The sequence below is a fragment of the Stenella coeruleoalba genome (assembly GCF_951394435.1).
Source record: "Stenella coeruleoalba genome assembly, chromosome: 1".
Classification (NCBI taxonomy): Eukaryota; Metazoa; Chordata; class Mammalia; order Artiodactyla; family Delphinidae; genus Stenella; species Stenella coeruleoalba.
The window spans coordinates 56,779,458-56,798,694 of record NC_137169.1 but is presented as its reverse complement, the minus strand read 5'-3'; the positions used below and the strand labels follow the sequence as shown (position 1 = coordinate 56,798,694).

Below are 19,237 nucleotides of genomic sequence, written 5' to 3'. Positions count from 1 at the left end.
ATAAGAATAAAGCAAAGGGAAACAGAAACCTATGAGGCAACATTAGGTGTTAGATGATCTCAGCATGAGCTCATCTTACTGTTTGTCCTGTGGCTCTACTCAAATCCACTGCCATACTAGTGGGACAGATTAAAGAGGAAAAACTGCATTTTGCACTTTCAAAAATGCCATCTAACTGGTTGCATCTTATGGCAAGAAGAATTTTATGTCCAACACGTCTCCAAGATGTTCCTTCAAGGTGGCCCTTCCTCTCCACAGCTCTCAACTCCACATGAAAAGCGTATGCACAGTACTAAAAAAAATGAGAGGTTAGGTTTCTCTTACAAAAAACACCTTTGAGGAACAAAGTTGGATGACCTCCAAAAGAAATGATTTGTGACCTGGAAAGAGCCTTTGGTTTCACACCTGGAAAGGATGTAGATTCAATTGGGATGTATAGTTGACACTAAGAGGAAAACCACTAACATTCACCATGGGGCCCTCAGGCCAACGTGGGAGCACCTGGGACGTCTGAGGTTAGCTCTCCTGGAGTTCACTGGGGCCGGCAAGCTGAGGTCATAGTTGCACTCCTGCTCTTGTTCTGGGAAGCAGCATGACCACACATCCATCACATTCTGAAAGCTGAGGCATGCACAGGATGGGAAAATTATTTCATACTGCTTTTCATTTGGTTTCACATGGAGTGAAGTAAAGCTCCAGCCTGCCTTTGGAAAAAGTCACCAAGAGACCTACCTATTTGGAGGGCCGGGATGTGCAAACAGATGCTATTATTCTACAAAAGGTTCTGGAAAAGAGGCACATTTGTCATTTGGAAACATGGAGATAAGCCTCGTGACACGGCTTACCTGGCAGGTTGACTCTGGAGACAGATGGCTGACTGGCAGCTGGAGACCTCCTGTGGAGAGGGAGAGAAAGGAAGGTCTGAGTTTCTGTATGAATACCCCTCCCTCCACCCCCATGATCACTGAGAAGTTTTCCAGGTCAGAATGAGCTACCTAGTGACATAATGCTATCTCTGCAAGGCGGGCTCCTGTAACTCGTGGGTGACTGCAATTCTTACACCCAGATGGCCTGGAATTTCCCTATGCATAGCCTCCCGGATGCTGCAGCACTCCAGGAAGGAAGTCATTTACTCCAGGTCCCTAACCAGTCCTTCTGCTTTAGGTTTCCCTGCCCCAGGAGGCCCTCCAAAGATGATACCCTTGCTCAGAAATGACATCAAACACAAGCATGAATCCCAACTCCTTTGGGTGGTGCTATAGAAAGCTACAGCCAGAGGAGCCCCTGGAGATTCATCAGTCCAGGCCTCCCATTTTTCCACCTCAGAAATCTGAGACCCAGAGAGATGGAATCACTCGCCAAAGGTCACACAGCCATTAGGAACAGCAATCTAGGTGGCCTAACTTACGGAAAAGGCTTTTCATGGTCAAACTGAGCGTTATTCTACAGCACAAAGCAAGTCAAATGAAACAAGCAAACAAACTCATGCTCCACAAATATTAGGGTTCCTTCTCCTTTTCTTTCTCGTTTTTCTTTCTTCCTTCTTTATCTTTTTTACCCCCCTCCCCCTAAAACCCTGATTTTCTTTGCTGCTCTTGCCATCCTTCTCATGCTTTGCCAGACTCTCCAGGATTCAGGGTGCATTGCTAGAGAGCCTCCCAGAAACAGGATAGAGCAGTGGCCCTCAAAATTTAGGGTGCAGAGAATCACCTGCAGAGTTTATTAAGACACACTGCTGAACCTTAACTTCCAGGATTTCTGATTCAGTCTGCCTGGGGTGGGCTTGAGAGTTTGCATTTCTAACTAATGCCGCGTGGACCTGGGGGCCACATTGCAAAGCCATTGGTATAGAGGGCTGTCTGCCCCACTAAAGAGCAAGCAGGATATTAGCAGTGAGCAAGAGAGTGACACTCCAGGCCAATGGGTCTCAAACATGGACGCCATTTGATCACTTGGGGAGCTATTGAGAATATGATTCCCTTCTCCATCCCTGGAGGGTCTATTTCAGGGTATCTGGGACAAGGCATGAGAATCTGTAACTTTACTATTGCTCTGTGAATTCTGATGCACAGGCAAGGTTGGGAAGGAAGCCAAGTTCTAAATGGCCTGCAAAGGGGTTGAAAAGGAAGGGTTTCCCTACTGGTGTGGCCACAAAATTACTTTCCTAGATTTAAAGTATTCCAAATCCATTTTTGGTCCCTTAGGTGTAATATAGCTTCAAGGTAAACATATCTTATTGTTGCAGGGTCTGATGGACAGAGTTCATATTTATCGCTCATTTACTAGCTGGGTGATTCTAGGCAAGGTACTTTTAAACTCTCTGTGGCATGAAATTTTTATGTATGATGTAGGGGAGGAAATTTTCTCTACCCTTCTAAGTTCTTTTGGCTGGCCTATTAATTAAATTGACATAAGACAGATGAACAGGTGACAAACAAATTTAACTACATACTTAAGGGAGCCCCATAAGAATATAAGACCCAAGGGCAAGTCGCAACAGGTAAGTTGGGACTTATCTGTCATCCTGAGCTAAGGAATGGAACAGGAGCCTAGGGCTTCAAAGTTTCGGAGGGTCGTTCACCAGACAATGAGAAGCGCAGATGATTTGTAATTAGACGTTTGCTCTGCCATCAGCTGGGTCATTCAGATAAAAGTTATCTCTGATATTAGCTCTGTCGCTCTTTCAGCCAGGCCCCCAACTACAATTATTTGAGGTAGTTGAAGGAGAGGTAAAAGTTTATCTTGAATCTGCTGGGTCTTGATTGCCTTCAGCTCGAAATAATCCACGTGCCAAAGTGGCATATTTTGGGATCACACATTCTGCTCTCCTGCGGTGACAAGCAAAGGGAAGTTGCCATCCAATGCGTGCTTTTCTCTGCTAGGCACTGTGCTGCTAGGCACTGTGCTGGTACTTCTTAGCTTCCATTGAGAGTATCATCATCTCACTTTAAGGAAAAGGAAACTGAAGCTCAGAGAAGTTAAGAAATATGCTGAAGCACACATGGCTCATAAGAGCAAGGTCAGGATTCAAAGCTCAGTCTTTCTGCATCCAAAGTGCATTTTCTTTGTACTATCCCATCTGCTGATAACACCTGCACTAATGCTGAGGGCTGTTTTTCAGAAATAATTAAGAGATTAAATTCCAAACGCCTTAGCCTGGCATTCAAAGTCTGCTCTCTGGCCTCAACATATGCTTGTATATGTCAACCACTCAGTAAATACTTATTGCATGGAAGAATGAATGAAGGAATGAGAGAAAGAACTAAGTCATACTTTGCCAAGGCCACACTTGATCACTTCCTTTTTCTTGAACATGTGCTCTTCCTTTCCGGACGCTGCTCAGGCCGTGCTTCTGTGAAGGAAGCTTTCCTCTCACAAATCTGCACGTTTCAGTATCACCTCCATTCTATAACGTTGCCAGTTATGGTAAGAAATATCCATATATATTTGGCCTTTGGCTCCATTTTTGGCACAGAGCTCCTAAAATCCATGGAGCTTCCTAAGTGAGGAAAGCAGTCAAGGTGTCTTTTGTTATGTTAATGAGGTGACTTTTGGACCAGCAACTACCTAATCTAAGGAGGGGGTTGCCAGGGGTCGCAACCTTGTGATTAGAGAGTTTGAGCCTTAGGCCCACCCTGAACCTCTGGGGAGGGGAGAGAGCCTGGAGATGGCGTTCAGTCACCAATGGCCAATGATTTCATCAATCATGCCTTTGTAACAAAGCCTTCGTAAAAACTCAAAAAGACTGGGTTGGTGAACACGTGGAGATTCAGAGAGAGGGATGCACTTGGAGAGCGGGAAAGCTCTGCGCTCCCTCCCCCGGCACCCTCTTTGTTCTCTGCGTCTCTTCCATCTGGTTGCTCCTGAGTCATATCCTTTTATAGTGAACCAGTGATCTAGCAAGTAAAATGTTTCTCTGGGTTCTGTGAGCCCCTCTAGCAAGTTCATTGAACCCAAGGAAGGGCTTGTGGGAAGCTCCAACCTCTAGCCAGTGGGTCAGAAGCCCCGGCAAGAGCCTGGGCTTCCCACTGGTGTCCCCAGTGTGTGTAGTGGGAGAGGGGTGTGCGGGGGAGGGGCAGTCTTGTAGGATTGAGCACTTAGCCGGCGGGATCTGACGCTATCTCCAAGTTATTAATGTCAGAACTGAATTGAATTATAGGACACCCAAGTGGTGTCAGAGAATTGCTTGGATGTGTGGGGAAAAAAAAACCCCATTATCAGAATCATACCTTCAAAGGTCAAATGCCATCTTCTCCAAAGAATGTTGTTGTAGGGAGGAGAACTTGCTACCCAAAATGCTCTTGGCATACGGATTATTTCAAGCTGAAAAGGCCCGAAAGACCGAGGAAGAAACTTTGACCTTTAACAGCCTAAAAGAATGTAAATAGAGGAAGGGAGCTCTGACCACAGATAAGTATAGTATGAACTAGGTATGGTAGACAGGGAGGAACCCAGCGAAGTCTGTTTGCTAAAATTCCATTCTGTGTGCCATTGTCTGTCTCCGCATGGTCCAGCAAACATTTATTTACCAAACATTTGCTTTTCCACTTCCACGTCAATTGCCTTCCTTCCTTTTCAAGTCCCAAACCCCTACCCCACAATATCCTCTTTGGTCTTTAGCTGAAAATGGTGTATAAGGTGAGGGTTTCAGCCACTTTGTCCAGTTACTTAGTTTTCCTGGGCCTCTCCCATGTATACATGCTATTAAACTTCTGTTTGTCTTTCCCCTACTAATCTGTCTCATGTCCACTTAATTCTTAGACCAGCCAGAAGAACCTAGAAAGAAAGAGGAAAATTTCTTCCTTCCCGAAAAGGAAGCTAAAAAATGATTCCTTCTCTAATCGCGCAGCGTGCTTCATCTGTACCTTCAGGGTTATTCCCTCATGTTACAACTCATATGGCCATGGACTATCCCCTCCCCTCATCAATGACCCATTGACGGTGGGCTCCAGTTCTGACCCCTTTCGTGTGCCCTCTGCAGGACCTCCCAACTTGCCTCGCGTGAAGTAGGAACTCCACACATATTGGTAAACTGTCGATTGAATGAACCATTGATGTGAAAATGATCTGAGAAGCCAAATACCATATGAATGTTTTATCTGGTTTCCTTTTCCTCTATAGTCTTGGTTTTACATACTCCTCACTGTTCCTCGGACTCAGAATTTGTTTGTGTTGCTGGACCCCTTGCACATATTTTGCTCATCTGACCACTTTTCTCCTCTTTAAGCGGCAAACTCCTTCACATGTTCTAGGACTGCACTCGGCATCACCTCAGAGGATCCTTCCCTCCTGTGACTACTCACTGGGCTACCTATACTTTCCTATGCCCCACCCTAGCACTGCTCTTACTGCATTAAAATTCCCATTCTCTTGTCTGTCTCAACTAGGCTGTGAGAAATTTAAACAAAGATTGAATCTCATTCATCTTTGTAACCTTGTAATTGGCAAAGTATTTGGTACGATATAGGTAGTCAATAGCTGTTGATTAGACTGATAATATATTTTTTAAATACTTTTATTTTAACTATCTTCCTGAGTTCCAAACAAGACTTCTGTGAAAAGAGGTATAGAACCAAGAGACCCTCAATATTGGAAATCTCTGCTTTCTTAACGGCACAGCGACACATAGCACCTGATCCTCCCAATGGCTTCTAAAAAATTACACAATTTACATAAACTCCTCTGTCCCAGGAGTTATTTTGAAAATATAACTTTTATTTAGAGTTGTTAATTCGGGTGAGCATCTGTGTGTGTAAGTTTTGGAAAGGCAAGGAGTACGTTTATAAAGGTTCATCACTTTTTCTCAAGAGCTGGTGCAAAGAAGAAGCTCGATACATTTGAAATGAATGAATGACATCCGGAGGCTGCATTATTGCTTGTGGGGCATGAGAGCACCAATTAGAAAACTGGGATGAGTGCCGGAAGAAAATGGCACTGGTTGCCCATTACGAGTCCAAAGGTCCCTAACTTACAGAAGAATCATAAGTTCTACGCCTGGGTTGTAAAGATGGTGATATTAATAGGGAGGATAATATGGCCACAGCAGTTAATACTTTCCAGCCCTGAATAACACAGTGGAAAAAGAGCTGGACTATGAATAAGAAGACAGGAATTCTAATCCTGGTTCTGGCACCTTCTAACCCTATAGCCCTGGGCAACTCACTGAACTTCTCAGTTTCTTCCTCACCTGGGGAGAACAGGCAGCAACTAACATTTTCTGCTAATTTACAGAGTGCCAGCTCCTGTGTGAGAGGTTTTACATATATTTCCTCCCTCACTCTGAGGAAATTTGGCTAGGTTCTGTCCAGCTCTGAATGCTCAAGATTTTTATTATTCTCAGCTAATTCAAATCCCATGCCAAAGAACACAAGGCAATGAAAGACTGAAAAAAAAACCGAGTGGTTATTAATTCTTTCTCAAAGATTTCATACATGTTCATTTAATTATACCTCGGAAGAATGTGAATACAGTGATGTTACGTGATCTCCCGGTAGCCACCGGTGATGTGTGTGATGTTAGTGACAGAGTTGGATGATGGGGACAGCTCTTTGCTCCCAGCTCGATTCCCTGGTTATCAGTCTGATGAATGTAGGTACTCTTATTTACATGTGATTTCTCCATCAATCTGTTTAAAGTCAGTAAATGCTTTAGGGAATGCTTATCTGAATTAACAACTCTAAATGAAAGCTACAGTTTCAAAATTCCTGGGACAAAGGATATATAGGTTTTAATCTGAAGCCAAGAAATACAAGCCCAATCAAGCATCCCTCAATAGAACATTTCAAGGAAGTGCAAGGAAATCACCTCAATAGGAACTCTGAGATTTTCACCCTTTGGGTGGTAAAGCTCAGACAGACAATGAACTGCTTTTGCTGAGCAAAGAGCCAAAAGATAAAGGAAATCTTGCCTTATGAGAATTATAGTTCTATGTGGGAGTTCCTTTTCATATAAAAACAACACATTATCCAAATGTCTCATGAAAACCATTCCGAGGACATAATTATTGCTTAAATGTTACATTCAAGGCAAGGAGTAGAACTTTGGAACCCAAGTCAAATATCCCAGAGAACAACGTCTGAGTTCCATGAACCTTATAGTTTCAGTTGTCGAGATAAGTGAATATCTGGGTTGGGGTGGGAGGGGGAATGCTCTTAGCATGGTGGATCCATTCCTGACAGATATTCTTGTCTTCAGTTGTTTTTATTTGTTTGAGGGTATTGACTATCTGGGGATAGAATAAAGTGCATTAAATGGACCCTCAGTTTTCCAACCTGCCCCTGCCAGGCGGCTCCATCATTCACTTCTCAGCCCGAACTAGACCAAGGCAAGCTCAACTCCCTTTGGTGAAGCTCTGGTGGTGGACATGTTGGTTTTAAGGAAGTACTTGAACTCAGTAGGAGGATCAACTCTGTACAAATATGGGTATGGATTTGGGAATGATCGTTAGATGCAACTATTCTACTGCTGGTCTATTCTGTTTGCTGAGTGTGGTTTGGACCAGAGGTGACACAAACAGCCATGATTTGGAGGGTGGTCCTCAGTCAGAGTGTGAGAATTGGCTCTGGGTGAGCTCTCTATATGGCAACTATGGTCTTAGGGCACTCTGTATATGGTAACGATGGAGGTTTATGTGGTTCAAAACCCCCAAGGCTATGGAAAAATCTGATCTCGGGAAGGTAGCTTCAGCTGATAGCCTATAATAAGCAGGGTTAGGCTTAAGTCCCCAATGCTTTAACAGAGGAAGGACCTCCGAGCCTATGCCAACAAACCAGTAACTGAAAACGCCCTGACACATCACCACTGGCGCCCCTTCTCCCTGGAGCTGTGCAGTGTAGTGGCCTTGAGCCGGGCTATGTTAAAGAAGCCTTGGGAATGTATCCTTATTCATCTCTTCCTCCTCAATTCCTACCTCCATCATCTTGGTCCAGGGTTTCACTCTTCATATTTTAATTCCTGAAACGCTCTCCTAGCTCATGTCTCTGCCTCAGACTCTCTGACCTTCAGCTATTCCATGAGTTCTTCCTGAATGACTCTGTTCCAAAGCCTTCAGAGATTTCGTCCCATAACCAGAAGACTGAATAGGTATAGTAAATGGAAAGATGTGAGAGAGTAGAACAGACATATATTGTTCTCTACCCTTGCTTCCTGACACAGAACTCCTAAAATTCCCTGTAGTTTCCTAAGTAATAAGTGCACTAGTAGCATCTTTTGTTCTAATGAGGTGACTCTGGGTGGGGTCCTGGATTTCTCCTGGATAGGGGCTGGTCCCCAGAAGCAACAATCCATGATTAGAAGCTTAGAATTTTCAGCCCTACCCCTCATCCTAGGAGAGGGGCTAGGAACGGAGTTAATAATTGCTCATGCCTCTGTGAAGAAGCCCCCAGCAAATCCTAATAATACAGGGTTCAGAGAGCTTCTAGGCGGGTAAACACATCCACACCAGGAGGGTGATGCACCCCAACTCCAAGGGAAAGAAACTCCTGCACTCAGGACCCTCTCAGACTCTGCCCTCTTCATCTGGCTGTTCACCTGTATCCTTTATCATATCCTTTAATGAACTGGTGAACATGAGTACATGTTTCCTTGGGTTCTGTGGGCTGCTCGAACAAATGAATGAAATTAATTAAGGGGGGTGTCGTTGGAATCTTATAGCTGGTGGGTCACAAGCAAAGATGATAACTTGAGCTTACAACTGGTGTCTGGAGTGGGGAGGGAGGTGGTGGGCAATCTTGTGGGACTGAGCCCTTAACCTGTGGGATCTGATGTTATGTCAGATAGCATCAGGATTGAGTTAAACTGTGGGACACCCAGCTGGTGTCGGACATTTCCTTGCTGTTGCGAGGGGAAAACCTCCACGTATTTGGTGACCAGATGTGTCAGAAGTGAAGTGTTTTGTGTGACTAGTAAAGAAAACTCACTGGGAAGACAAACCCGGGAGGGAGGAACTGGGTTTTTCCCTACAGAGGAAGGAAAAAACCTGAGTTTTCCTACAAAAGAACACTGCAAAAGAACCAGGATACTATGTTTCAACACTGGCTCTGCTCATCCCGTCAGAAGTGAGCTGTTTTGCACTAGTCATTTAATCTCCCTGAGCTTTGCTTCCTTGTTCATAGTGTGGTGGCAACACGTGGGTCATAAACATCATTTACGGTGATGATAACTGTGATAAGGGATGTGAAAACTCCAAAGTATTACACTGTTTCTGGATTCAGCAAGAGAAGTGTAACTATCACTCATAATAACTCACATTTATTGAGCACCTACTACTATGAGCTAGATGCTGTTATAAATGCTTTACAAATAGTAACTCATTTCATCCTCAGAACAACCCTATCTTATAGATTGGGAAACTGAGCTCTGGAGAGGTGAAATAACTTGCCCAAGTCACATAATTTTCCGTTGGTAGAATTGAGTTATGAAGCCAATAAATAAGGCCCCAGAGGCCATATCCTGTAAAGAAAAAAAGATGGAAAAATGGAAAGGATCACTTCCGAAAAAATAATTTTCGAAACATTTGGTGGTCTTTCTCTAACAATGAGTAATTCAGAGATTTATATGCTTGATGAATACTTATGGAGCACACACTATGTGTCAGGCATTCTGCTAATTCTTAGAAAGTCAAGGAAAAGTAAATGTAAATTTCAAGTGTCCTTATGGGGACACACAGTCTAGTGGTCGTGGCAGAGATCCATACATGATTTGCAGAGTGCTCTGGGGCCACTGGGGGGCGCTCAACCAGGCTTGGCAGGGTCAGGGGAAGCATCCTGGTGAAGATAACACAAATGAGTGTTATAAAAGACAAGCAGGATTCAGTGAGGCAATCACTGGCAGGTGGAGAGAGACACTAGGAAACGAGAACAGTAAGTCCATAATTAGGATGGAGTAGAACATGCAGGGAACAACCAGGCCACAACTGTTAGAATGGGATTTAATGTGGCCAGAGACCTGGTCTGATTGTACACCTCTGTAGTCCCTGGCACTTCCCATCAGAATGTAAACCCTGAAACGGCAGAGAATTGTCTGTTTTGGTCACTATTACATCACCAGTGCCTGGTACAAGGTGGTGCCCAATACATATTTGTTAAGTACACACATATACGTGTGGATGAATGGTACACTAAATAAATACTTGTTGAGTGAATTATTTAACAATAAACAGGGAGCACCACTGCAAACGAGGCTGGGCAAGCCTCTAGCTTTCCTGTATACTGCATCTGATATAAACCCAATCAACTATCAATCAAAGTACCTCGAGCTGGATCACGCGGTGCCTTGGGGCCAAGCACACGCATTTAAACTTTATCGTAATGATCAGAGTGAACCACTGAAGTGCCTCAAGCTGGGGAATGACATGGCCAAACAGCAAGCGAGAAAGAGGACTCTGGTGGCAGTTTGGAGAACAGTTTAGAGGAGGAGAGACCAACGATGGGAAAACTCCACGGGGCTATGCAGGACTCTCTCACAGGAAGCTCCGGGAAAAGGGATAGAACAGTGAACGGAAAAGTTAGCATTCAAAGCAGGGTTCACTCTCGCTTTTAACAACTCCACGCAATAAAAATTTGGATAAAAGCAAAGTAGAGGGTCAATGAATAATTTCACAAAGACTGGAGAGACAGGGTGTCCTATGGTGACACTAGCTGAGAAAAATCAGGAGATTTAGGATTTGGCCCTGGCGCATCTTTAGCCTATGGTGTGGTTGTTAGCAACTTGCTGGACTTCTGAGGGCCTGCTTTCTCCTTCTGTAAAACAAAGAGGCTGAGTCATTTCTCAAAGTTCTCCTCTGGCCCTACCATCCCAGGATCATTGATTCTATGACCTTCTGATCCCTGTGATGAGTTTTAAATTGCTGGATAGTGAACTGCATAGCACTTAGACCCACAGATTGAAATGATTTCGGAGGAGAAAATTACTGCAGTGTTATTAAGTTCAAACCTCTCATTTAACAGATGAGGACACCAATGTTCAGCCCTGTTAGTTGAAATGGCCAAGCTTATGTAGCTCGTTGAGGGCAGAAGAGAAGATAATCCCACTCTTATCATCAAATTACATGAACCTGTTTATATATTATCAAAAAACAGGTAACCTGGACCTGCACTTTTGGTACGTGTCATTTTAAGTTTGAATCCTCTGAACTCGTTAATAGTTTATTCCAAAAGAATTTTAATAGAATTTACGGTCTTTACTGATGAGTCTTCACACTTTCAAGTAGTAAATACAAAGGTCCAAAAAAAAAACCCATCTCATGTTTTCATCTGTTGAACTCCTGTCTACTAAGTGTTAAAGGCACAAAGACAATAAGATCTGGACTAATTTCTAACATCTTACCAGTTCTAAAATACTATGGTGATCCATCCTGCTTTAAATTTTATCATGTATCCTAACCTAGCTAGGAGGGCAAATGCCACGCATGAGTGTTGGGTTGTGGGTTTTTTTAGTGCTGTTCAGGGTTTCGCCTTTATGGAAAGGATTTATAACGCCACAAAAAGTGCACGCTTACTTGTTGGGTGTTCCGTGGAGGTTGGTCAGTACGGTGAAGTTGTTTCTCACACTTCGCAAGCTGGCAAGGACCTAGAAGTAAAATGTTTCCACTGTTAGGAATGGTTAGGAACAAAAGGAGAGGAATGGGCCGGTTTAGAGGCTACACTTAGAAACTACACCCAGAGACGGAGCGAGAAGGAGGCAGGCCAGCATGATACATACCTGGGCAAAAGGCGTTACAATCAAGTCATCGCCATGTCTGGTGAAAAGAGAGAAAAGAAACATTTTGTAAATGCATTTGAATTATAACTGTGTCATATAAGCTGTAATATGAAACTTCATCAGTGTTAGCAATACAAATGTTATACAAATTCTTCCACCTGGATATAAGGCAGGACTGATTTAGGTGCAGATGGGGATTTCAGGAATTTGAAAGAAAAAAACCCACCAGGTTCATGGCTCCTGGATGTACAGTGGCTATACATAAAAACACTTGCAAGTAAGCATAGATCTTCAGGGTATTTTCCCATTAAATAGCAGACCCAGAGTACTGTAATTCAGAGCAATTTGTGGATTTTGGTGGCCAGAGCCAGGAACTTCAAAAGGAGGGCTGCTCACAGGCACACACAGAGTTGGAAAAAATGGCGTCACAGTCTGGATAAAGGTTAACTTTGGATTTCCTCGCTTTTGTTGATTTGAACCACAGCCTTCATGCCATTTAAACACAGATTTCTGTCTGGGAATCCCATTACTTTTTGTTTTTAAGACAACTTTTTTCTTAAAGTACCGAAGGAAAAGCTTTTAAGGGAGTGTAGTGTAGGGACTGAACCTACTATTATATCATGGTCTCTCACTTTGTCCCAAAGATCTGATTCAGCTGAACCTAGTGTTACATAAATCTGTACTTAGGAAGAGTCAAAAGTGTGTTTTCAGAAGTGCACTCTCTCTCTGACACATGCTTTGATACCTCTTCTTAAATCCGCATTCAGCAAGGTCTCCATTAAAACCGTTAGAAGGCAGGCTGGCCTGAGCTGCAGACGCACAATCAGGCCAATTCGTATTGCAGTGTAAATCCTAACAGTCGCACAGAAGGTGGCGGACAGTGAGTTTCCTTCACTGTCTGATCATCTTCTCTGTCTTCACGATCACCACACGTATATGGCACCTTATTCGCTAACGACGGGACTGCAACCAATGGTTATTAAACACCTGCCCGGTACCAGGCATTAGGTGAGGCCTAGGGATCCAGGGTTGGATAACACCTACACCCTTGGGGGCCTCTTCTCCAGCATGGGCTTTTACTTTGGGGTATTATTTAATACAATATTTTCCTTTCTACCTTGGTCTTTAGCTAGAAGTCCCCCTTCAATTTCATTAAACTTCCTGTGCATCTGATTTGTACAGTGACTAAGTGACTATAAAAAGAACACTGACAAGAGTAAGTGTTCTTTGAGTGATTACCATCTGTCAGCCTCTGCATGAAATCTCATTTAATTCTTGTAACAAGAACTGGGGCAATGACTCTTATTCCCATTTTATAGGTAATATCAACGCTCAGAGCAGGTAAGCAACTGCTTAGCTAGCACACAGCTAATAAATGAAAGAACTAAGACTGATTCCAAAAATCTATGCTTTTAAACATTACGTTTCCTGTTTTATGACGACCCTGCATAGTTGATTGAATTATACAGAATTCATGATCCCCACAAATTAAAACAGAGGAGACAGAAAAATGTCCAAAACACGGCAGTAGATATTATAAATACAGAATGAGAAAATACAAACAATTGATACTTAATGGGGTGCAAAGGAGATGTGATAATTACAGATTAGACATAGTAGAAAAGGCTTGATTGAATGAGTGGTATTCGAGATGAACCTGGAAGGGCAGGCTTTAAAAGGCACGGATGGTAGGTGCTACTAATGAGAACAATGCAAGAACCGAGGCATTGAAATGGGAAAGTCCTGAACATGGAGATGCTTGGTGGCTGTTTAGAGCCGAGCAGTGACAGACATTTGTAGGGGATAAGACTCAAAGGTCCCCCCACACCCAAGTTATGGACATTGTGGACAATGGTTGTGGAGCTGGTGCTCAACTCAGTAAAAGAAATGAGCCAGTGAAGGTTTCTAGTGAGAAAGGCAAACAGAAAAGTGCTTTAGAAAGTATTGGGTTGACCAAAAAGTTTATCTGGTTTTTTTTTTTTTTTCTTTTTGGCTGCGTTGAGTCTTTGCTGCTGCATGGGTTTTCTCTAGTTGCAGCGAGCGGGGGCTACTCTTTGTTGCAGTGTGCGGGCTTCTCATTGTGTGGCTTCTCTTGTTGTGGAGCACGGGCTCTAGGCACACAGGCTTCAGTAGTTGTGGCTCGCCGCCTCAGTAGTTGTGGCTCGCGGGCTCAGTAGTTGTGGCTCGAAGGCTCTAGAGTGCAGGCTCAGCAGTTGTGGCGCACGGGCTTAGTTGCTCCACGGCACATGGGATCTTCCCGGACCGGGGATGGAACCCGTGTCCCCTGCATTGGCAGGTGGATTCTTAACCACTGAGCCACCAGGGAAATCCCAGGTTTTTCCATAACATATTACGGAAAAATCTGAACAAACTTTTGGGCCAACCCAATAAAATGCTATGGATACAAGAGATGGATGGAAGAGAGGACAGAGCCAGGAAGATGGGTTAGGGGGATATCGCCGTCATTCGGATGAGAAGACATCGGTGAGGCAGAGGAAGAAACAGGAAAAGACAAATGGAATAGACCCTGAACGTCTTGCCAAGGACTTGGCATTGAATTGGATAAGGGGTCATAAAGAAATACTATTTTCAGTTTTAAAAATGGGTATCTGGGAAAATAGTGAAGTTGTGAGTAGAAGTTAAAAAGTGAGGAGTTGGAAGAGACGTGTCACCTTCTCACATGTTGAGTTTTAAGGTATTCGTTGATATCCTGGTGGAAACAGCAAGTGGGAAGACTGAAATATGGGGGTTAGAGCTAGAGATTTAGGAGGTACCTACAACAGTGGGGCCCCTTAAAGCAATGGCAGGGGTGTATAGAGAGAGAGAGTCAAAGGGAGAACCTCAGGGCTCTTGTTAAGAGAGGAGTAGTTGTGATAAATGCAGGGTGGCGGGCTATTACAAGAACTGCCCCTTCCCAAGCTATGTTTTGGAGATGGGTGAAATATCTTTCTATTTGTTCAGATTTCTGCTGTGAAGTTCACATTGTTCAGAAGACATCAGGGTGAGCTAGGTATAAAATGACAGTGCTAGACTTAAGTAGGTCATCTATGGCTCCTGGATTTCTGGAGTCTACATGTCCAACAAAAGTTAGATAATACAAGCAAATCTCATACATATGTAGCACCTAAAGCTGATGTATTGTTGCATGAGTGGGGAGCTACTAAAACTAAAAAGCTACTAATCATTAGTACAAACTAATGATTAAACACAGGTTAAAAGAAAAAACACATTAAGAGAGGGCTCGGTGTCAAAATGACTATTATCATGAAATTTTGAAGTTTAGGAGAGCAGAACACTCAGAGGCAAGAGACGAATTTTCAGATCCCCAGCACTGGGTCCCTTAAAGAATTGGAGCTGTAAAAGCTAACGCTGTATATCAGACAGTAGTTGCTAGAGAAATGATCAGGTAATTCATAGATAACTCATAGCAAGTTGAAGAAACAAAAGAAAAAAGCTTCTATTTGAGTATAGCCAGATTATTTATAAAACCGTTCTCAATTTTTAAAATCATAATTTGGTACATTAATAATAAAATGCATGAATGTAACAAAACACTTGATTGGTTATGAAAACTGATGTACTTCTTAGTTGTCCAAACCACTAGAGCGGACAATACCTCTCAGGAACGAGGCCAGATATCAGAACCGTGGCACGAGCACCATCTAGTGACAAAACTAGCACATTACAAGTTTGTAGGATAATTGGAGATAGAACTCTGTGGGTCTTAGAATTGAGTGTAGGTCTGCTCTCAACAATGAATGCTTTTCTAGGAAGCAAAAATGCTGCTTCCTACTGCTACGCTCTGGGTTTTATTAATATTAACTTCCTCTGTTTCATGACTACACGTACTTTTCTTGTAATACTAATTTTCGTCTGCCTTAGAGAGAGACATATGCTATTGTAGTTAAGAGCACAGCTTTTGGAGCCAGTGTTGGTTTGTTTCTCAGTTGCACTATTACTAACTATGAGACATTAGGCAACCTCTCTATGGCTCACTTTCTTCACCTGTAAAATAGGGTGTTGTGAGAATTAAATAAGTTATTATATATGTACAACTCTTACAACAGTGCTAGGCACATAAAGGCACTTTCATTAGTTATAGTTATTCGTATTAGTAGTAGGTATCATTATTTCATTATAGTAGGTTTCATGTCTATCTTCCCAGCTGGTGAGAACTTCTTTAGGGTAGTCATTTCTGCCCCCATTACAATCAAGAGAACTAATATTTATATTGTACCTTACAGTTTACAAAGCATTTTCATGTCCCTTATTTCATGTGGTAAGAGTATGTTCTTGACCCTGGGGAATGGTGCAAGCACCTATCTTGTTGGTCAAGCCTGAAACCTTCTTTTCCCTCATCCCACAGTCAACCACCAACATATGCTGATCCTAACTTGCAAATATTTATTAATCGCCCACTGGATCTGTTCTAATGTAGATCCCCATCCTTTAAGATGCAGATTACCGAAGCAGCTTCCCATTTGGCTCTTGGAAACATCTTTAGGCTTGTCCACCCTCTAAAGTGTTTTGTTTTTGTTTTTTTTTTCCGGTACGCGGGCCTCTCACTGCTGTGGCCTCTCCCGTTGCGGAGCACAGGCTCCGGACGCGCAGGCCCGGCAGCCATGGCTCACGGGCCCAGCCGCTCCGCAGCACGTGGGATCTTCCCGGACCGGGGCACGAACCCGTGTCCCCTGCATCGGCAGGCGGACTCTCAACCACTGCACCACCAGGGAAGCCCCCAAACTGTTCTTTAGACTGTAATCAGAGTTATCTTTCAAAAACATTCATCTGAATATGTATTTTCCTGTTTTAAAGCCTTTCGTAGCCCCCCACTGCTTGTCTGCAGCATAAATGCCAACTCCTCACATAGGCCCTTTGTGATGAGGGAACTGCTTACTTCTCTGGCTTCGTCTCTCACCACTTCCTCATGCTCTCATGTTCTCTGCCTGAGCCATATTGAGCTGTGGTCCCCCCAGATGTTCTTGACAACAAGAGAGTTAGTGAGCGCATAGCCCTTCCTCCTGCACACCTTTCTGCCTGGCTAACTCCTTTAGCTTAGCTGTAACCCCTCGAAGCAGGCTGCTCGCCTTGCCTGGCCAGATCTCTCAAAGTCCAGGGCAACCCTTTCCATAGACATTGCCCTTTTCTGAAGGTATTACAACTGCCTATTGACTTACTAATCTTTTAGCTCCCCTGAAGATAAAGAAAGTGTCTCATTTGTTTGCAAAGTGCCTAAAGGTAAGTAAATTTTTGTTAAAAGAAAGGATGTATATAATCTTCATAACAGCTGGAAAGGCAGGCAGAGCAGAGATTCGTATCATTCTTTTTATTTTTCATCATTATTTAGAGTCTGTTTATGTACTGGATAACCATATGGTTTAATCATCTAGACTCCCTGGATTTAAGCCGTGATTCCCCATTTACTGGGCAGATTATTTAACCTCTCTGTACTTCAGTGTCCTCATCTTTAAGACAAGAAAATTACAGTACCAACTACCTTGGGGTTATAGGGATTAAATGAGTTAAAATATGTAAAGGACTTTAAATAGTATATAGGAAATGCTTAATAAACGTGTGCTTTTATTTACAGGTAATTTAGACACTACAAAAAATACTCAATGTCTTAAAGCCATGGTGCTAGTAAGTACGATGGCTGTAACTCAAGTCTTAGACACCACATTGTACTTTTTTGGTAGTCCATCAATAAACAGGTCTTAAATTTAAGTGCGCTCTTATTTCTGCTTTTCCTCTTGGTTCTCAGATCTCATTTCCCTTGACTGCTCTCTCTAGAGACTACTTACATCGCATACAAATGATGGCTTTAAAAAGTTCCTTGTCTGTGTAAGACTACAAATGGGATGACCAAATGAAGGAAACATGGCTCTTGCTTCCCTGTGGCTTTACTGGTAGGTAATTAAAACTTGGTTCTGTCCAGGGTGGTTCCCGCCACAGCTTGGGGTAATCTAACTGGCCTCACCAGTTTCTGGTACTTTATGTTCCTATTGGGAAATCTATACCTTGGTATACAAAGACATTACGCTAAAGATGACTACGACACAGGAAGAAACCAATAAATTATTGCCACATCTAGGAAAGCATGTGAAATTTCCTTTTGGGATCCAATGGTGATCTTGTTTTCTTTACTAGAAAGCATTCTTTACTAGAACGAAACAGAAACCAATAAATTATTGCCACATCTAGGAGAGCATGTGAAATTTCCTTTTGGGATCCAATGGTGATTTTTTTTTTTTTTTTTTTTGCGGTATGTGGGCCTCTTACTGTTGTGGCCTCTCCCATTGCAGAGCACAGGCTCCGGACGCGCAGGCTCAGCGGCCATGGCTCACGGGCCCAGCCGCTCTGCGGCATATGGGATCTTCCCAGAACGGGGCACGAACCCGTGTCCCCTGCATCGGCAGGCGGACTCTCAACCACTGTGCCACCAGGGAAGCCCCAATGGTGATCTTGTTTTCTTTACTAGAAAGCATTATTTCAGTCTCTCTTTTGTTGCTGTATGCTAAAGCCACTTTTAATGTTCCATTTACTTTTTAACTCAGTATCTTTTTCACTCATTCTCCCTGCCTATATGTTTCCTCCTGAAAGAGCTGAGATGAGAAGTTTTAAAAAGCTAGTTTTGTCTCTACTGTTAAGATTTAATGCTGAGGAATTATGCAAAGTTTTCTACCTCGTGTGTAAATTCGTGACTGTTCTGTTCTGGAGAGAGGGGCTCCTGAGCGGGGAACATGCTGCAGCCCCCATCTAGCAGCCTTCACGTCAAGACTCGAAATCTATAATTGTCCTTCTTTTTCTTGGCTTTATGGGTAGAAGGCAGGAGAAGCAGTAAGAGGTTCAGGGGCTGCTGCTCCTCTATTTCAAATCACTGAAGAGTAATAATCGGGTGAAATAGCTTTGAGAGCATTACTTCAGGTTAGCTCAAAATACCTGTGTAAAACTGGATTTTCCAACATGGTCCTGAAAAAACGAAATTTCAGAAGAATCTGGATATTCAAGTTCTACTTCTTGTTGTGTTGAGAAATATAAATTCCTAAACTGACAAACACATGAAAGTTTTACTGGCATGCTGAAATATTTGCAAAACAAAATTCTGGGCTATTTTTATTCACTCAAAGCTTTTAATATATCTTGTTATTAGTATCTTTGATAGGATGAGATCATGTTTACAACTGTGTTTTCTTGGGAAGGACCATTCTTTATTACGAAAGTGTGCCCTTATTATATTTTTAAGTTCTGGTTTGGTTTCTTTTTAATATCTTTATCAGAGTATAATTGCTTTACAGTACTGTGTTGGTTTCTGCTGTATAACATAGTGAATCAGCTATACATATACATACATCCCCATATCCCCTCCCTCTTGCATCTCCCTCCCACCCTCCCTATCCCACCCCTCTAGGTGGTCATAAAGCACTGAGCTGATCTTCCTGTGCTATGCGGCTGCTTCGCAGTAGCTATCTATTTTACATTTGGTAGTATATATAAGTCCATGCCACTCTCTCACTTCGTCCCAGCTTACCCTTCCCCC

The 19,237-nt window shown here is 43.0% G+C and overlaps 1 protein-coding gene across 2 annotated transcripts in view; it reads right to left on the bottom strand.

Moving 5' to 3' along the window:
* PDE4B (phosphodiesterase 4B) overlaps nt 1-19,237 on the bottom strand; it is a gene marked incomplete at its 5' end in the record, with an annotated part of 592,264 nt that overhangs the window by 107,764 nt on the left and 465,263 nt on the right. For both annotated transcript variants that reach the window (XM_079919229.1, XM_079919230.1), the window contains 3 exons: nt 846-895; nt 11,498-11,568; nt 11,701-11,737. In XM_079919229.1, the coding sequence (XP_079775355.1) occupies nt 846-895; nt 11,498-11,568; nt 11,701-11,737 (158 nt within the window). The remainder of the gene's footprint in view (nt 1-845; nt 896-11,497; nt 11,569-11,700; nt 11,738-19,237) is intronic.